The 17,009-nt window shown below is 41.8% G+C and overlaps 1 protein-coding gene across 1 annotated transcript in view; it reads left to right on the forward strand.

Annotated features, from left to right (window-relative positions):
* Nucleotides 1-16,495, forward strand: part of mtnr1aa (melatonin receptor 1A a) — a 31,864-nt gene extending 15,369 nt beyond the window's left edge. The window contains exon 2 of the mRNA XM_056367822.1: nt 14,865-16,495. Within this exon, the coding sequence (XP_056223797.1) occupies nt 14,865-15,733 (869 nt within the window). The 3' untranslated portion in view covers nt 15,734-16,495. The remainder of the gene's footprint in view (nt 1-14,864) is intronic.
* The last annotated feature ends 514 nt before the right edge of the window (nt 16,496-17,009 follow it).

Consider the following 17,009-nt stretch of genomic DNA (forward strand, 5'->3'; position numbering starts at 1 on the left):
CTAAATACAGACACATCAGGGTCCATTCGCCCCATGTCGCGAACAAAAATAAGAATATGATAAAAAATATATATATATTGTCCAAGGAATCATATCTCCTCTTGGTTGTCTTTGGGTCCCCCTTTCTATTATCAGCTTGTTGATGTCATTGTTGCAGAACAGTACCGTATGTCTATTTGTGAGTGTGTGAGACCCGGACTGGAATAGAGAGGGTATGCATGACAAGCGTGGGCGGATGATTGATGTCCGTCTCCCAGCTGCCGTGTGTGTGTTTACAGATGATGCTTATTTTTCTGTGTATTTACTACCAGTCCATGAAGCTTCTTTCCACACGCAGATACAGTTTCTGTACTCATATGCTTGTTTGATTGTACACACTCTCTCTCTCTCTCTCCCCCTCAATGTTTAAATGAACTTTTGATCTTGTCATCATAATTGTGATGGGAATGGCTGCACAGGAAGTGATGCAAGGTTGAGAGACACATGAATGTGGAAAATACAAGTGATGCAAAAAAAAAAAAAAAGATAGTGGCTTTTTAATATAGGGATTAGTGGGAATATGACATTCTGGCTGCAGTGTATGTGACTTTGAAGTGGTGCTGTTACATGTAGTAAATAGGAAATTGGAGGCTATGTCAAAAGCTTATGCTCAGAGTGACACTCATAAAAAAAAAAAATGGTAAGATAAGCCGTTAACCACAGTAATAAAATACAGCTCATCTGCTCAAAGTCCTCAAATTTATGGTATGCAAGTCTGAAAACCCAGTAAAAACATGACATCAAAAAAAATGCAAAAAGAATTCCAGCTATGGTATAAGGAGATTACATTGAGCTCTTTCAGGTCAATTGGGGTCAGATAGGATGATGGAAATAACTGCTGCGCAAACTAATCATATATAATAAAGCTCAACAGATGCTAAAGCTCTGGTCTGACCTCAATTTCCATGGGAACAGCAATAATATATCAAAATATACAAAGGATTGTTCGCTTTGGGGTAGTTACATAACTCATTACATTACTGATTCATCACCTAAAAGTGTCATACAGCCCTGTCCATTGCAGATTATTTTCATAACCAGCACAATGGTAGAGATATGTACCATGGATTTTGATTGTCACTGTTAAATTGCACTGTGAACATTAGTGCAGCTCCATGCATGCTAACCAGTACGGCTGTTAATGCAGGCAGTGTCACTGATAGGTCAGTAGAAGATTATGAGCGTACTCTTCCCCTTTTGATGCTCAATGAAATGCACATTCGCATGTTAAGTGAAGAAATGGAGATGGACAGAGTTAAAGAGGTGGTGGTAAAAGATGGAGAAGACCTAATGTTATATTTATAAAAATTGGATGCTGAGTAGAATAAAAGTGTCTGCAGACTGCAGAGCAACAGTCGCAACAACCTCTTTAATCACCTCAAAATGAAACGTGTCAGAATGTTTGAGAATGAACTCCAGCTCTTACACATGTAGCTCCAGTAGTTGTGCAAATTCAGACTTCGCCTATGTTTTCTTTTTGGCTTGTAGAGGGTAGCAGAATAACTACTACTATAACTACTACTACTACTATAACACAACACTGACATATTATCACCCTGTAGAGTAGTCGAGGTTGAAGCAGTTGTCTTTATCAACATCAAGCAGACACGAAGCAACATTAGCATTTTTTACTTAATACTGTGTCTGTATTCACGGTGTGCGATCTGACGGTCTTATATCGTGGACGATCTTTGGCATATAATTTACTTGTCAGATGAAACGTACAGATCATGTCATTAAAAGGTGCTATATTTAGATATTCAATTGTAAAGGTTCCATTGCTGCTAACCACCCCATTGTCAACATTTAAACAGCTAGCCCGCCATCTGCCGCTGGTGATGGCAGTCCATGTTCTGCTCTACAGCATTCGCTAGCGTAGCGTAGCGCCAAATGTAGCAGTTCTCCACCAGAGCAGAACTAGAACCACCATCACCAGCTGCAGTCCGAGACAGTGGAGTTGCAGTCCGTGCGTAGGACAAGAGAAGGCGGGAGGAGCCGGGGGTTAGCTAGTCAGCAGCGAATGAACTACATATACTAGCACCTTCTAAATAAACAACAGTGCTGACAAAACAAGTACTCCAAAAAAAGTGTAATTGGTGGTGACACAATTTGTTAAAAAAAAGACAGTGATATGGGCATACGATCTTTTTGCCAGATCGTCCACCCCTACTCTCTAAGCTTGTTGCTGCTGAGCAGGTAGTGTACAGTGGGTTTGTCAGAGCTGCAGGCGATGATAGAATGAGGCTGATGAGAACAGCGAAAGAAAACAGCAAAGCTGCACGCTCCAGAAGCCAGTTAGCTGAAAGATGCTAAAACACTTAGGTGAGCTGAGTGGAGCTGCATTTAGGTGATAATTCTCCGTGGGTATGTCACCATGAGCGACATCTTTCACAAATATCATTTAGTGCAGCTTTAAGCTCCAAAAAGCCAAAGTTGAAGGCGGTGACTCATCACACACATCATCTGCTGTATGTGGAGAATTGGTGGCTGTCCAAGCTTCGAGGTGTGAACGAGGTGCTGGTGAAAACCCTGGATTTATGGTTTCTAATACCAAGCTGCAAATATTTCACCCACAACTAGATCCTGAAGTTAAACAGCTGCTGTCATGAGAAAGTGGAGCAAACAGCAAACACACACGCTCACAGATACACACCCGGCATCAGCTGCGTATAAGCTCTGAACTTGCACCACGTATGAAACTGCCTCCACAACGTAAACATAAAGTATATTAATAGTTAATTGAAAATAAGTTCAGCTCCAGGCGTAAATATTTACTACAGCAGCGTCTTGTACTGTATGTCAGTGACATTTAATTTAAATTATGGGGGGAAAAATTAGTTCTCAAAAATCGTAATTTTTAACAGGAACATTCTGGGTTTTACAGAAGATTTGGTTTTTATTTTACAATAACCTCATTGACCTTGAAGCACGATGAATGTGCTCATTTCATAATGAGTGGCAGTAACTCCTCATTAAATACTTGCTTCCCAGGGACCTGAATGACATAAATGGGATCAATCTTCTGACAAGATCAAGCTGCTTGGTAATTGCAAATGGGAATCCAACCCACCCTGTAGTTGGTCCTTGTATGTTTGTGTGTGTGTGTGTGTGTGTGTGTGTGTGTGTGTGTGTGTGTGTGTGTGTGTGGATGAAACTGTGTGCCAACATTACTCTGGTACTTAACTTATTTTTTGATAAAAAACATCTAATAATTTCAGTCACAATTGTGTCATTTGATTATTTGTTTTATAAGATTGTATTTTAGAAATTTTATTTGATGTAATTTTCTGTTGCGTCCTAACACCATCACTGCTGGTTTATCAGTGTGATGGATGTGCATGGTTGTTTAAAATTGCTGTTTGACAATTTGTAAAGGTCACACCAGCATTTAAAACATTTTGCTCGTGGGGGGCAAAATAAATGCACAATCTTTTTTATTTTGAAGTTTGACACACACTTTGAGATCTTCTTTTCTCCCTCTTCAAACACTCTTATGATGTAGAGTCTTGAAAACAAATTGCCGGTAGTAATATACATAAACTGGATATCAGATGCTAAGATAATGCACATTCATTTGAATGGAAATAGGGTTTCTTTCTGTGTTGCCTGGCTGTGTTGCTGCATTAGTGTTTCTCCTGTCCTTGTGGTCCCATAGACTTTGCATTTGGATGATGTCACACTCATTAGAATAGCTTTTTTGGGCTCTGAGAAAGTTTTACAAACATAAAAGCTACATTGAATAAAAAGAAAATAAAGGTTGTGTCTTGGCACTCCAGGTGGAGCCTACAGACACGTCTTTCGTAATGGTCATTAGGGAGAGAATGATTTTTGGGCTTTTTTTTCATGCAGTACCCTGAGTGAGTGATGGCATTGGTGAAGGTGTCTTGATACATTCATAGTATTAACTATGTCACCAACCCTCTAATACAACAGCCTTTTTCACAAAGACATGTAGGCTGTATGAATTTTGCCGTATCACTTTCTTGTGTAACTGCATTAACCATTTTTGTTGTGAACTGTCACTATGGCAACAGAATATTCTGATCTATCTGTATACTAAAGGAACAAGCTCTAGTTTTGTCACAGTTTATGTTACAAGCTCTGTTTCGGTACCGTTTCATATTTATACTGTTCAAAGGTAAATCATGTATGTGATTCCTCTACATCATGTATTATACATATCTATCTTTTCTTAAACACCTATTGTGTGGTCTTGGCATTAGATTTGAGGTCCCTTGGGCACAAACATTATATCAGATACTGTATGGCAATAGTGTCAGACTTCACTTTGTATTAATATTCTAAAGCCAAGAGGCTCTTTGTCACCCACTAATCTGCTGGAGCTCCAGCACGACTAGGAGCAGAATCGGATGTTTAACACTCTCCATGTGACCATCTGCAGACAGTACCTCTGTTCATCTGTACAGTAGCCCTCTGTCTGCAGAGCTGGATTTGCATGCTCTTATGTAACATGACTTCTGTTGTCTTTCTGACCAATCCCGACTTGTCTTTGGCAACTGAATCAATATGTGGAAATAATGATGGTTTTCATAATGTTTCTGTTCCCGGATGAGTTGAAGATTAAATCAGCTGAGGCGTACATTAGGAAAACAATAACCCTGGCGAGCAGGCATACAATCAACGCTGCAAATTTGAGGTATGAACCGTAGATCAACTTGTCACAGCACAGGGATCTGTGTTGTTGTTTTTTTTAAAGGAGACAGGTGGAGAAGAATCAATTGTTTGTGTGTGTGTTTAAGAGAGATCAAGAAAGAGAGAGACAGTTTTCAGCATGACACTGTAAAACCTATCTCGAGTGTCCTGGTTGAACTTTAAGTCTGTCTCCCCCTATCTGGGTCAACCCATCAGCCCCCTGCCATGCTCTGCACTGGTCTGCCTTTCAGGCAGCTACTCTACTACTCAGACTGGAATCACCTGTGGAACAGTGAGGGGGGGTGTGGGCGGGGGTGGGGTGGGGGGGGTAGGGGGGCGGGGGTGTGGGGGGGGTTGACCTCCGTCCCAAAAATCGGTTTTCAGCAAACAATTTATCAGAATTGTGTCTGAACATGCTGCGCTATCATTTTGTTCCCACTGTGTTTGAAAGGACTTTCACACAGGAAATAATGTAATTCATACTGAACCGCTATAGCCATTATTTTGGTGATTGTAATGTTGTTGTGCATGTTTGTGTGTGTTTGTATGTGTAAAGGTCATTTCGTAGCAATGGTTCTTTTCAGTTGAATTGTTAGTTGGTTTTGAAAACGGTACGAGAAGGCACACACATCATGTACACTGAATCTGTCCAGAGCGATGAGAAAACAGTTTGTTCGGTATTGACCACAACCTCGATGAAGGTTCTCAAAATCAGGAAAATTGCAGCTTCATCTTTTATGGTTTCTCTGAACAGCGATGCCCGGAGATCAATCTGCAACAGCAGCCTCAGACGTGGCTGAACTGTACGTCATTCACATGTCACCGGTGTGAAAGGGGTTAAATGCATTCTGGATGCTAGCATCAGCAAAATAACCTGCACCTGCCACATTAATGACAGTTTGATGGAGCTGGAACTCACGCAGAAATACCTTCATTCAAACAGCACTCAGCTTCAGATAAGAGTCTCTGCTGGCAGTGTCCTCTAGTTGTCATCTTGGACAGTAAGAGGAAGACAAAGAATATGCTACAGTGTGTAGAGCTGTATAGATGACATTGGGTTTTTCTCCAGTTTATAACAGATGCTTTAGCTGAACCACAGAGTGTGGCTCACTGGGGAGCAGCTGGAGCACTGTAAATCTTAGCAGCACCAGCAGCTAAGAGAGCTGTGGCCACATGGTTCACCCAACCCCACTGCTCCTCGGGGGATCTGAAGTACAGTAACCCCCACACAATGACCCGATGTTCATCAAGTGTGATGGACAGATAAACGCTTGTACGTCTGTGACTAAAGATAACAATACTGGTGTTAAACGCAGATAGCAGATAAGCAAACATTGTTAAATTCCATGTTTGGTCTGACAAACAGGTTAATTTTTTAAAATCCTGTTTTGCCACTATTCCATGACACATGAAGACTGTGTAATCAGATTGACAACATGACATTGGACAACTTGTCTAGGGGGCTTTATCTGGAAGACGTGACTGGTCCTGTCAGGCTTTGTCAGGCCACCAGCTGTGGGGGCCTGGCTGACATCCAGTGTGACACCACCCGTGGTGTTTTGTCATCTCTGCTCCCTGACCAGAGAAAGTAAATGTGGCGGACAGGTATTTTCACAACACATGATGCTCAAAATTGCAAGTGGTGGCTGTGAGAAAGGAGCCCAGCAATTTGAGATTGAGGCTGCTTACGTTTTTTTTATTACTTATTTATTTATTTTTATGTTTGACGAGGTTGGCCAGTTAGCTGATGAAAACCGCACTGGGTTTGAGATGTGACCAAAATCTTAACTCAAATTTCATCTCTAGTGCTGACAGCCTGCACGCCCATAACAGCATCAAGCAGAACAGCAGCTTGTTTATCTTCCCCTTTAGTAAAAGCAAAAGTCTAAATACTTGAGACTTGAGATCTGTTGTGTTGCTGTAAGCAAAATTCCTGTATTATTAGAAACAGAAAATGCACCACTGTTTGAGAAAAATGTGCTGGATAAAGGATATTGTGTGCTAATCCGATTCATCTCCAAAGGAATCTCCTGCCCAATGGGAAAACGTCCTCGGCCTGATAAGAGACTCATGCAACATGCTTGGATGTCACGAGTCAGAAAATTACCTCTAATTAAAAAGCAAGCTCATAAAAAGAAACGTTGCATTGTGCTGTCACAGTAATTTGGAAGATTTTTTTTTTTTTTTTGTCTAACGGGCACTGTGTGTATGTGTGTGTTGGTGTTAACTGTGGTGATTAACACTTGATTCTGACATTTAAATATTCTTCAGGCTACTTGGGGCCAGCTGCTTTCTGAAAAAAGCCCTGGTGCTCGGTGCAAACTAGAATCAGGCTGACAGTTCATAATGCTGCTTTCCACTCTGCTGTTTCTGGTCGGTACACTTCCCCAGCAGAGAGGGCACTTGAGGTCAGTTTGTAAATCCTTTTCTTTCCTTCGCCACGCCACACCGGGGTAGGAATAAGCCACTTCTGCCTAAATCCATATCAAAAGTGCTTCCGTTTTCACTTTTCCATCAGCAGCTGGAAACAGACTCTCTGTACAGTAACAGAGGAGGCGACCGGCAGATTTTGTCACTCGTGTTTTATTATTAATGTACTGTATGTTCTGTGTGTTTTTGTGCTCATCCCAGACTCTTGAAATAGGTTCTGTTAGAGAAGTGAAGAGATTAAACCTGCCGAGAGTCTCATCATCCACGCCTGTCACCGGTTTCATTCATAAACACAATATCCGCAAATCCAATAGTGACCCAGGGACATAATCACTCTGCTTCTTCATGGGGCTGCCTTCATCTCTTTCTTTTCCTCACTCTGTTTTAATTCTACTCCATTTTGCCTCAACTCTCTTTCTCGCTCCATTTCTGTTTTCTTTGGATTATTATTAATACAGTTCAAGTAAAGTTCCATAGTCATAGTTGATGTTTTGTGTGCGGTTTTGTCACATTTCTGTGTGCACACCCGGGAGCTGCCAACCTATTTCTGCCGGACGGATTGCTTTGATAATCCGAATTTTTTTTTTTTTTTTTTTTCTGTCATAGTGGTAGCTGGGAGATATTTTGAGTGAATTCCACAACACTCCTAAATATCCCCAACACAGAGTCACAGGCACACACACACACACACACACACACACACACCATACACGTCTTTTCATTCATGAAGGGCTCATCTTTATTCACGACCTCCAGATTTGTCGGCACAGTTACTGATCGCTGAATCATGTGAGAGCATTACAGAATTAATGAAGAGGGAAAATCCACACAAGTGTGTTTTCTTAGAAGCAAAGAACAGTTGCAGAGGTTATACACTGACGGCTCTGTTTTAAAGGCGCAAAGACCAACTTCAAACACAAGGTCATGTTGGCAAGGTGACTGAATATGTATCCATGTATATCAGCAAAGTGTTCCATCCATAGACTTTAAATAAAGATGGATCTGCTCATCACAGAAGCTATACGGAGCGGTTTTGAAGCTCAGAGCGGGCTGCTCCACCATCGCCATCTTGGCAGTGCCTTCTCACTCCACCTAACTCCCAGCTAACCATAAAAATGTGCAACGAGTTGGGCCGTGTGAAGCCGAGACGTTGTGCATGCCAGTTTGTGGTAACCATACACTCACCCACCTGTCAATCAAAGCAGCACATCCTCAATTATGCATAACTCTAAGCCTTAAGTTATATAAAGATTAACCCCCATATAGTTGTCATGAAGGAGGAAATTTGCTATAGAGACCAAAACATAATAAAATAAACATGTTTATTTCTGCTGTAAAGTTGGGCATTTTAACATGACAGTTTATAGGGATTGACTCACCTTTGGAGTCAGCCTCAAGTGGCCATTTGAGGAACTGCAGATAGGAACTTTGGATAGCTATAGAGGAAGTCGTTCATATTCCCTAAAGCATTTGCTATAGTTGTATTAAACTTGCAGTTTTGTTGTGTTTCTCAAGATGTCCTTCAGTTAAAAAGCATGTCTGATTTAAAAAAAACAAACAAAACACACAGTGTTACCTTTCACTGCTGTTTTGGAATTGCTGTGTATTTCTGCCAAGCATTTAGTTTGAGCCTACTTGCACAAAATTAATAGCTGAATGAGGTTGCATTAAAAACGGATCTGCTTTTCAGCATAAAAGACCCATTTTCCAGTAAAACTATAAACACCTCGCCTTGTGCTGCCTCAATGTATTTTGTAAGTGCCATCATGCCTTTATGCTGCCTCTTTCGTGTCGCGCACAGCACTGGGCGTGAAAATACCAAAGTAACAAAGTACATTTCAAGGTCAGGAAAATACCCACGTCTTATAGCAAAAGCTTTCACCAGTCTTGTTGCTGCCGTTCATAATTTGAATTCATAGTAGAGAAAGGTATTTGACTACTTTATATATGGAATGTAATTATAATCAACATTTACATATTCTTGACATATTGAAATGTATTCATATTCCTGGGGTGGTTTTTCACACATTATCATACATTAAAATGAGCGTTTTGCAGTATGTTCTGCCATTGGCGCCGTAGTAAAGGACCTTACGTACTTTTTCTGCACAATCACGCTGACCTCGGTAACTTCCCCTGACAAGGTATGCAGTTAGACTTGACTTTTGACCGTGGGTAATGAAATGCCTAGTTCATTAGTGCAGTCAGGACAAAAGGCCACAGCGTGTCGATGCTGTCATATTCAGACTTGCTCTTCCTGCTGCTAACCTGCAGCACATTATATCTTACACAGTGCCTCAGACTTTTCCAGGGGTTTAGTGGGTGGTGAAGCTCCAAAATGACTGTACAGTTTACCAGCTGCTCAAAATCAGAAATTAAACACCCACATTCTCCATACTGTTTAAGTATTATCAGAGCCTGTTTCTTCCTTTTCCGAGAAAGAGACATCAAATTCACACTTCGTGTTGATCAGTGTAACAGCCTGTAAGAGTTGGTAGACAGCTGTCTGCACAGACTGCCTGTAGGCCGATGTCTTTAAAGGATCATCCATTCTACTGGAATTACACCAAAACTCCAGAAATAATAATAGCTAGCTTCTCATATATACACAGTGGTGAGAAAAGTACCTTTGAAATTTATGTATAATTCTGTCTTAAAATGTTGACAGATCTTCATCTAAGTTACAATAATGAACAAACAAGATTGATTTGAATTAATAATAACTTACTTTTTCCACCACCACTATGAACGTTTAATGGGTGTGTTTGATAAAGACACCAGGTAAATCCAAGGGCTCCACATATTTATTCTTGCCACTGGAGGAACTGTGAGAATTCAGAGATAGAGGCGTAACATAACGGCCGAACGATATGCAAAAAAAATCATATTGTGATTATTTTGGGAGATTGCAATCGCGATGTGACTTTTTGTTGGGGCTTGTATCAAACAAATATGTTTCCTAAATCAGGAGACTATGATTTGTGGCCGGAGCATCTCTGTAGCACCACAATGCTTCCTTCATGTTGTGACACATTTTACCTTCATCAAACAATTGCACCTCCTGTGATTTGGATGTTGCACTTGGCCATACGGTGATTTCGATATGTCGATTAATTGTTCAGCCTTATTCCAGGGAAAATCTAGGGAAGGATACGAAACAACCTATATGTTGAGATTTCACATGAAAATAGACCATGGTTCAACGATTAATTTGCTTTTCTGTGTAAAAACATCCAATACAAGTTATCACAAGGCTGATGTGTTCTGAATGTGACAGGAAGCCTCTTACCAGACTGAACGACTGGGCAGTAAGGGCGTCGGTCAGAGAGGTGACAAAGATTCAAAGAACCACTGGCAGAACTAAAGTTTTGCTGAGATAGCACATTTTGAATGACAGCAGTTAGAGCAGCTTTTGCTGGGCAACATGTCAGAATACTGAAAGACATCACTGCTCCGGAAACAGTATGACTCCCAGAGCAAGACACTGCTCTGAAACAAGGGATAATATAACTCTGTAACTCTCAGCTGTAATGCGCAGCAGTCTGGAGGAAACAGACAGTTAACAACATCCCTGCTGTAATATAAAGCGTGAAGGTGGCAGTCTCTTGCTGTGGGTGCTCTTCTCAGTGCAGAGGGACAGGGGAACCTGTGAGGGTGGAGGAAAGATACATGCAGCCAAATGTGAAGCCGTATGTTATGGACAGTTTATGTTCCCGCACGAGGGATATGCACCGACCTCAGTCGGGAGAGACTGTTTATGAATCCAGAGTCCCACTGATGAAACGCAGATCAGCTGTTGGCATAGACTTACTTTGGGCTAATACCCAATTACAGTGGAATAACTGTATAATTGGTCAGCCCTCTGGTTATGTTGATGTCTGTGTGGGAGACAGAAGTGCAGGAGGCGCTGGTTGGAGTAAATAACATACACAGTGTTTAGTGAGTGGAGATGTTTCAATCTGATTTGATTGGATAATATGAAGCAAGAAGGAGTTTCCTCTTCTTGCCTGATTTGATTTAAAAGAAGAGGCAACTAAATTGTGAATGGAGAAGAGCCAAGAAGGTGGAGCTTAAATGATTAGATTAGAAGTTGTCAATGAACGAGTAGAAGCAAGAGATTTAAGAATATAAAATAGTCTGCCTGGCTGCACTTACGCTAAGCTCCATATTAAATCACAGCCCTTCCATATCACTGCAGTGGCTGCAGGACAAGGAAGTGACAGTCCTTATATGACCCAGTAAAAGCCAGGTCTTAAATCCCTTTGGAAAATCTGTGGAAAGACCACAGTATAGCCGCTCACAGACGATTCACTTTCAGCTCGACTGAGCCAGAGTGACTGTGCTCTGAAAAATGGGACGTAAATCCTAATTCAGATGGTCCGGGCTGATAGAGAAGCAGGTGTCATTACCGATATATATGATGGTTAAAAACTGATATTGATGTGATGCCAGTATTTCATTCGCATCATGTCAGAAAAACAATTCTAAAATCTGAAAATCTCAGTTTTCAGATTATGTTGCAACAATACACAATGTGAGGAAAAGTCAGTGTGGCCGGATACAGTCTAAATGCACCGCATATCTTTTTATCTTGCTGCTCTGTGTAAAAATTCATTGCGAGCTACAGAGGTGAAAAAGCTCAGACGGGCTTTACTTGTACCAAAATCCTAACAGAAAGTGTTTGAAAGTGTGGGATTGCAGGAACAGGAAAAAAAGGGGACACAGCACACAGGCCATATCTCTCCTCAAGCCAAATGAAAACTCTGAGGGATGCGTCAATCACAAGACTAGTCACAGTGACGGAGACAGTGAGTGAGAGAGTCCAACAGCCAAAAGAGCCAGCTGCCTGTAGGCCCTTCAAAACATGACCTTGTCAAGGTCAAGGCTGTTCATACTGAGCGACTTGACTCTAAAACCTTGTAACAGGGTTGTTACAGTCAAGAACGGACGAGGGAGGGAGCGGGAGCCCCTTAAACGTGACTGTTTGCACATTGTCTCAGCAGCATCTCCAAACATGAGAAGCATGTTTCTCTTTTGACAGCATGAGGCTTCACTAGCTGCAGCCAGCCATCACCCTCACCCCCACACGTACAGACTTGTAACTCCTTACAGACTTACCCTAACCTTAACCGCTACATCCCTAACCTCAAGCTTTACCAATAACCAAAACATTCAGTGGTTGACCTTGAGGGGACTAACTGTTTAACCACAAATGGGCAACTCCTCATAATGTGATTAAAATAAGTTCACACACCCTGTGAGGACCTTTATTGACATTCCTTCACTCTTAATCTGCACTAATCATTTTTCTTTTATATTAACAACTGATCAACTAATCATTAGTAATGACACAGTAACAATGATCACCCGACTGCAGCTCACAGAGGAGCATTTAGCTGCAGATATTTACCAGAGCTGTGGCTGCAGAGTGAATATGAGACCTACATTAATCAGGTGGACGAAAACGCTGCTTTATGTCTGCTGGATGTGTAAATAAACAACTGCTTACTGACATCTATGTGAGCCACAACAACCTTATGAGGCGGTGATATGTCAGTGTTGTGTTTACATCTTGTTTTGTTGCTCCCAGGTGGCCAAAATAAAGCTGCAGCTTGCTGCTTCTACCACCTCTACAATTACAGTGAGGGCCAAAAGTCTAAGAGGTGCCAGAATCCAACACTTCTGAACCTTAACCTAAATCTAATTCTAACTGGGCCCTTAAAACCAAAGGTATCCTGTGGAGTTTTTGGCCTCTAGTGGCAATATGCAGCAGTGGTTTGATGATGTTGCTTTGTATCCTGTATCTTGCCACACAAACTGATGCACATGTACGAGCATGAGCGTATGGGAAACAAGAAAAGCCTCACAGGGTTTGTTGTTTAATCGTCAGTCGCCCTTGGGAACGCACATTTTGGAGACAAATGTTCTTACTTTCCAGTAAGCATATCCTTACTCCCTAAAGTCCTCACAAAGATAAATGTCACACGCACACACACACACACACACACACACACATATACATATATATATATATATTCAGTAAAGCTCTCAAGCAATCACGGGATCTTGTGACAACAGCAGGTGCACCTAATTCCATATAGAGGGCAGCTGAATGACAGATATAAAAGGACAAAACTTAATTAATAGCTGCATGTGATCCTCGGCAGTAGAATGGTTGGTATGTTCTATGGGAGATAACAGACCACCGGGCTGATCAGCTGTGTACTTGGGGCGAGACCGACAGGTCTGCCAGGGGGTCATGGCAGACATGAAATTGCCTCTTGCACTGGAGTGATTGTGGAGATATACGATGCGCTTAGTTCCCGTCTGACATGCAGTAAATGCATCATATCAGCTGTGACAGGGTGTTGTCACATTGAGGAAAGTGAATCCGGGCTTGTCATTAGACCTTGTAATATGGTGCTTACTACTATAAATGCAACACGTTCCACTGATACACAAGTGACAGCTGTGAAAATGCTGTGAGGCTGCATGTTAGGATCCTGCGGTACCTGTAATGAAAGGCCGCTCAACAGTAAATGATGCTAAAATGCATAATTAAGGAAAAATGGAGACACAAAGCGGTGCCTTCATTGCACATTCATCCCACAGAGCGTAACAAGATATCTGCTCTTTAGCCTGTTTGAAGTACGTCATGCGTTGCACTTGAGAGAGGGTGAAGATCACAGCCGCTGACTCTCGCCTCTCCGCGTGCCACAGTGTGTTCTCCGACAGGTCATGTATAATTTTCCCATCAGTTTGGGGACAAAGAATGCACTTGTGTGCCCTTGATTACCGCCCCGCCTGTAGATCATGTTCGCCTGGCACGCACAATGTGGAGTCCTTGCCGGCAATTAGGAAAATGCATTATTTAGCGACAGGGACCCCCTCCTCCCTTTCATTATTCACCAACATCAAAAGGTGACAGTTGAAAGCAAGTTGAAGTTCACACACGCCAAATCAACCGGGGGAAACTCCCAAACATGTTTACGCATTCACACAAGTACACACACACACACACACACACACACACACACACACACAGACACACACACAATGCTAAACTTGCAGATGCATTCCCTCTCAGCATCCAGCCTTGAGGCCCTTTCCCTGCGGCTTATGTAACGAAGTAGCAACAAAAACAAACTGAGGTCTCTAAAGGACTGCGCTGGTGTTTTTGCATGTTTTAGCATATTTACAAATCGGGTACTCTTAAAATTACTGCCAACCATTTTCCAAAACATGGCATAGCTCTTTTGGATTTTCAAAAGGATTATCCATCCTGCCAGGCAGCTTTTGCATTTCTTTTAAATTTAAAGAACTTTGATTTAGATCGTCACACAGAACACCTTCAGGGTGATAGTTTTGTATGTGTTAAAGAATAAAATTGAAATGGTTCCTTCATAAATCTCCTTGGGGACTAGAGATGTTTACAGAGTTTTTTTTCTATGATGTTCATGATTTGTTCTCTGTACGCTGATATTTGTTCTATAATTTTAGCATCACTATAACTCTCTCCACATTGGAACAAATGGCTGGCAGAGAAGTGGGGGAAGAGTAAATATGCCAAAACAAGCAAATCAGTGGTTCAGTCCTTTTTTCAGGCAGATACCTCCACAATGTTTCTGAATGAATAATTTGACAGTGTCTCTCTTTATCTTGCTCATTTGGATGCTCTGCTTCTGTTGTCAGTGACTCATGCGTCCTTCCTTGTCTCTCCTCTGGTTGTGTGTCGTCTGTAGGGAACATCTTCGTGGTGAGCCTGGCAGTGGCAGACCTTGTGGTGGCCATCTACCCGTACCCTCTGGTCCTCACCTCCATCTTCCACAATGGCTGGAACCTGGGTTACGTCCACTGCCAGATCAGCGGCTTCCTCATGGGCGTCAGCGTCATCGGCTCCATCTTCAACATCACCGGCATCGCCATCAACCGATACTGTTATATCTGCCACAGCCTCAAGTATGATAAACTGTACAGTGACAAAAACTCCGTCTGCTATGTGATGCTCATCTGGGCGCTGACTGTGGTGGCCATCGTGCCCAACCTCTTCGTGGGTTCGCTTCAGTACGACCCGCGGGTTTACTCCTGCACCTTCGAACAGTCAGCCAGCTCGGCGTACACTATCGCAGTGGTTTTCTTTCACTTTATTTTACCCATCATGATTGTCACCTACTGCTACCTGCGCATCTGGATACTGGTCATACAGGTGAGGAGACGGGTCAAACCAGACAATCGGCCCAAGCTAACGCCGCACGACGTTAGAAACTTTGTCACCATGTTTGTGGTGTTTGTGCTCTTCGCCGTTTGCTGGGCGCCGCTCAACTTCATCGGCCTGGCCGTAGCGATCAAACCGGAGGTAGTGATCCCCCTCATCCCCGAGTGGTTATTCGTGGCCAGCTACTTCATGGCCTACTTCAACAGCTGCCTTAATGCCATCGTGTACGGTGTGCTGAACCAGAACTTCCGCCGCGAGTACAAGCGCATTGTAGTGTCGGTGTGCACGGCGCGCATCTTCTTCCAGGACAGCTCAAATGACGCGGGGGAGAGGCTCAAGAGTAAACCGTCCCCGCTCATGACGAACAATAACCAGGTCAAGGTGGACTCTGTCTGATCCAGAACACAGAGGGATACTGAGAGCACGTGAACAGATTTGCTGTGACTGACAAAAGAAAAAAAAAGAAAAAAGAAAGATGAGCAGGAAAAATACCAAATATAATTATACAACAGCTTCTATCCTCTAGGCTGTCCACACATGTCATACGGTGCTATCTGACCTCTGAACAATCACAGTAAGAACAGGGGTGCATATTATCTTTGTCTTTTATCAAGCACTTTTGTTTGACTCTGCAGTATCTGTAGTACAGTAAATATATGATGTTGGTTTTGTTTTTATGTTTACAGTGATGATATAAATGTATCATGCATCATATAAGTATTTATTTTGTATGAAATGTCATGTAGATGTATAGTAAGATATATCAGGTTCCAGTAAAGTGAAGACAAAATTTCAAGGCCAATAAAAAGAAAAAAAAAAAAGAAAAAGAAGAAAAAAAAGAAGCAATTTCTACAGAAATGGTGGTTGAAAATATAACCAGAAGTTTATAAATGAAGTTAATCAATTTTAGTAACCTCATTTGTGACACTGTAACACTGAGTGCAAGCAATGTGTGTTGCTGCTGTCTTTATTATGCCCTGCAATACCGTCCCTTTCATTAGGTGGAATATATATTTTAGTAAATAACAAAAATCTCTCTCTCTCTCTCTCTCTCTCTCTCTCTCTCTCTCTCTCTTCGCCACCTTGTGAGCTCATTATACTGTATGCATGGATATCAGGAATTGTTCATATGCAAAATAAAATCTGATATTGATGGAGGATCTTGCTTCAGTCCTGTGTTCAGTTCATTCAGTATCACTCACAAAATGCAAGTTTATTGCGATTCTTTTTTTTTTTTTTTTTTTTTGGCCATCATCATTCTCTTGGGACACAACCACACTAAAGAGCAGTCCGAGCAGTCGGATGATCAGACTGGCTTGTTGGTTAATCAGCAGTTTAACCAGATTATCTAAACCAGATTATCTGGAGGTTAAACTGCTAATGAAGGAGTCCACAATACACACACAACTACAGCAAATATGTTAGGTCACAGTTGAACCAAATGTTTGGTCTGTAAACTGTCATGGATGTTTCCAATTGATAGTTTGAGTAGTAATTTTACTGTTTGCCTTTGTTGTCTCTATAAAAAACTGTCAATGCAGTGCAATGCTATGTTACTGATATGAATGATGGCAACACAAATAAGACCCATCCTGTGGTTAACCTCTAATTACCTTAAGTCCACGTGGTCTCATTGATAAAAAGATAAATACTGCAGTATGTGTATGTACTA

This window comes from Seriola aureovittata, chromosome 3 (genome assembly GCF_021018895.1).
Source record: "Seriola aureovittata isolate HTS-2021-v1 ecotype China chromosome 3, ASM2101889v1, whole genome shotgun sequence".
Lineage (NCBI taxonomy): Eukaryota > Metazoa > Chordata > Actinopteri > Carangiformes > Carangidae > Seriola > Seriola aureovittata.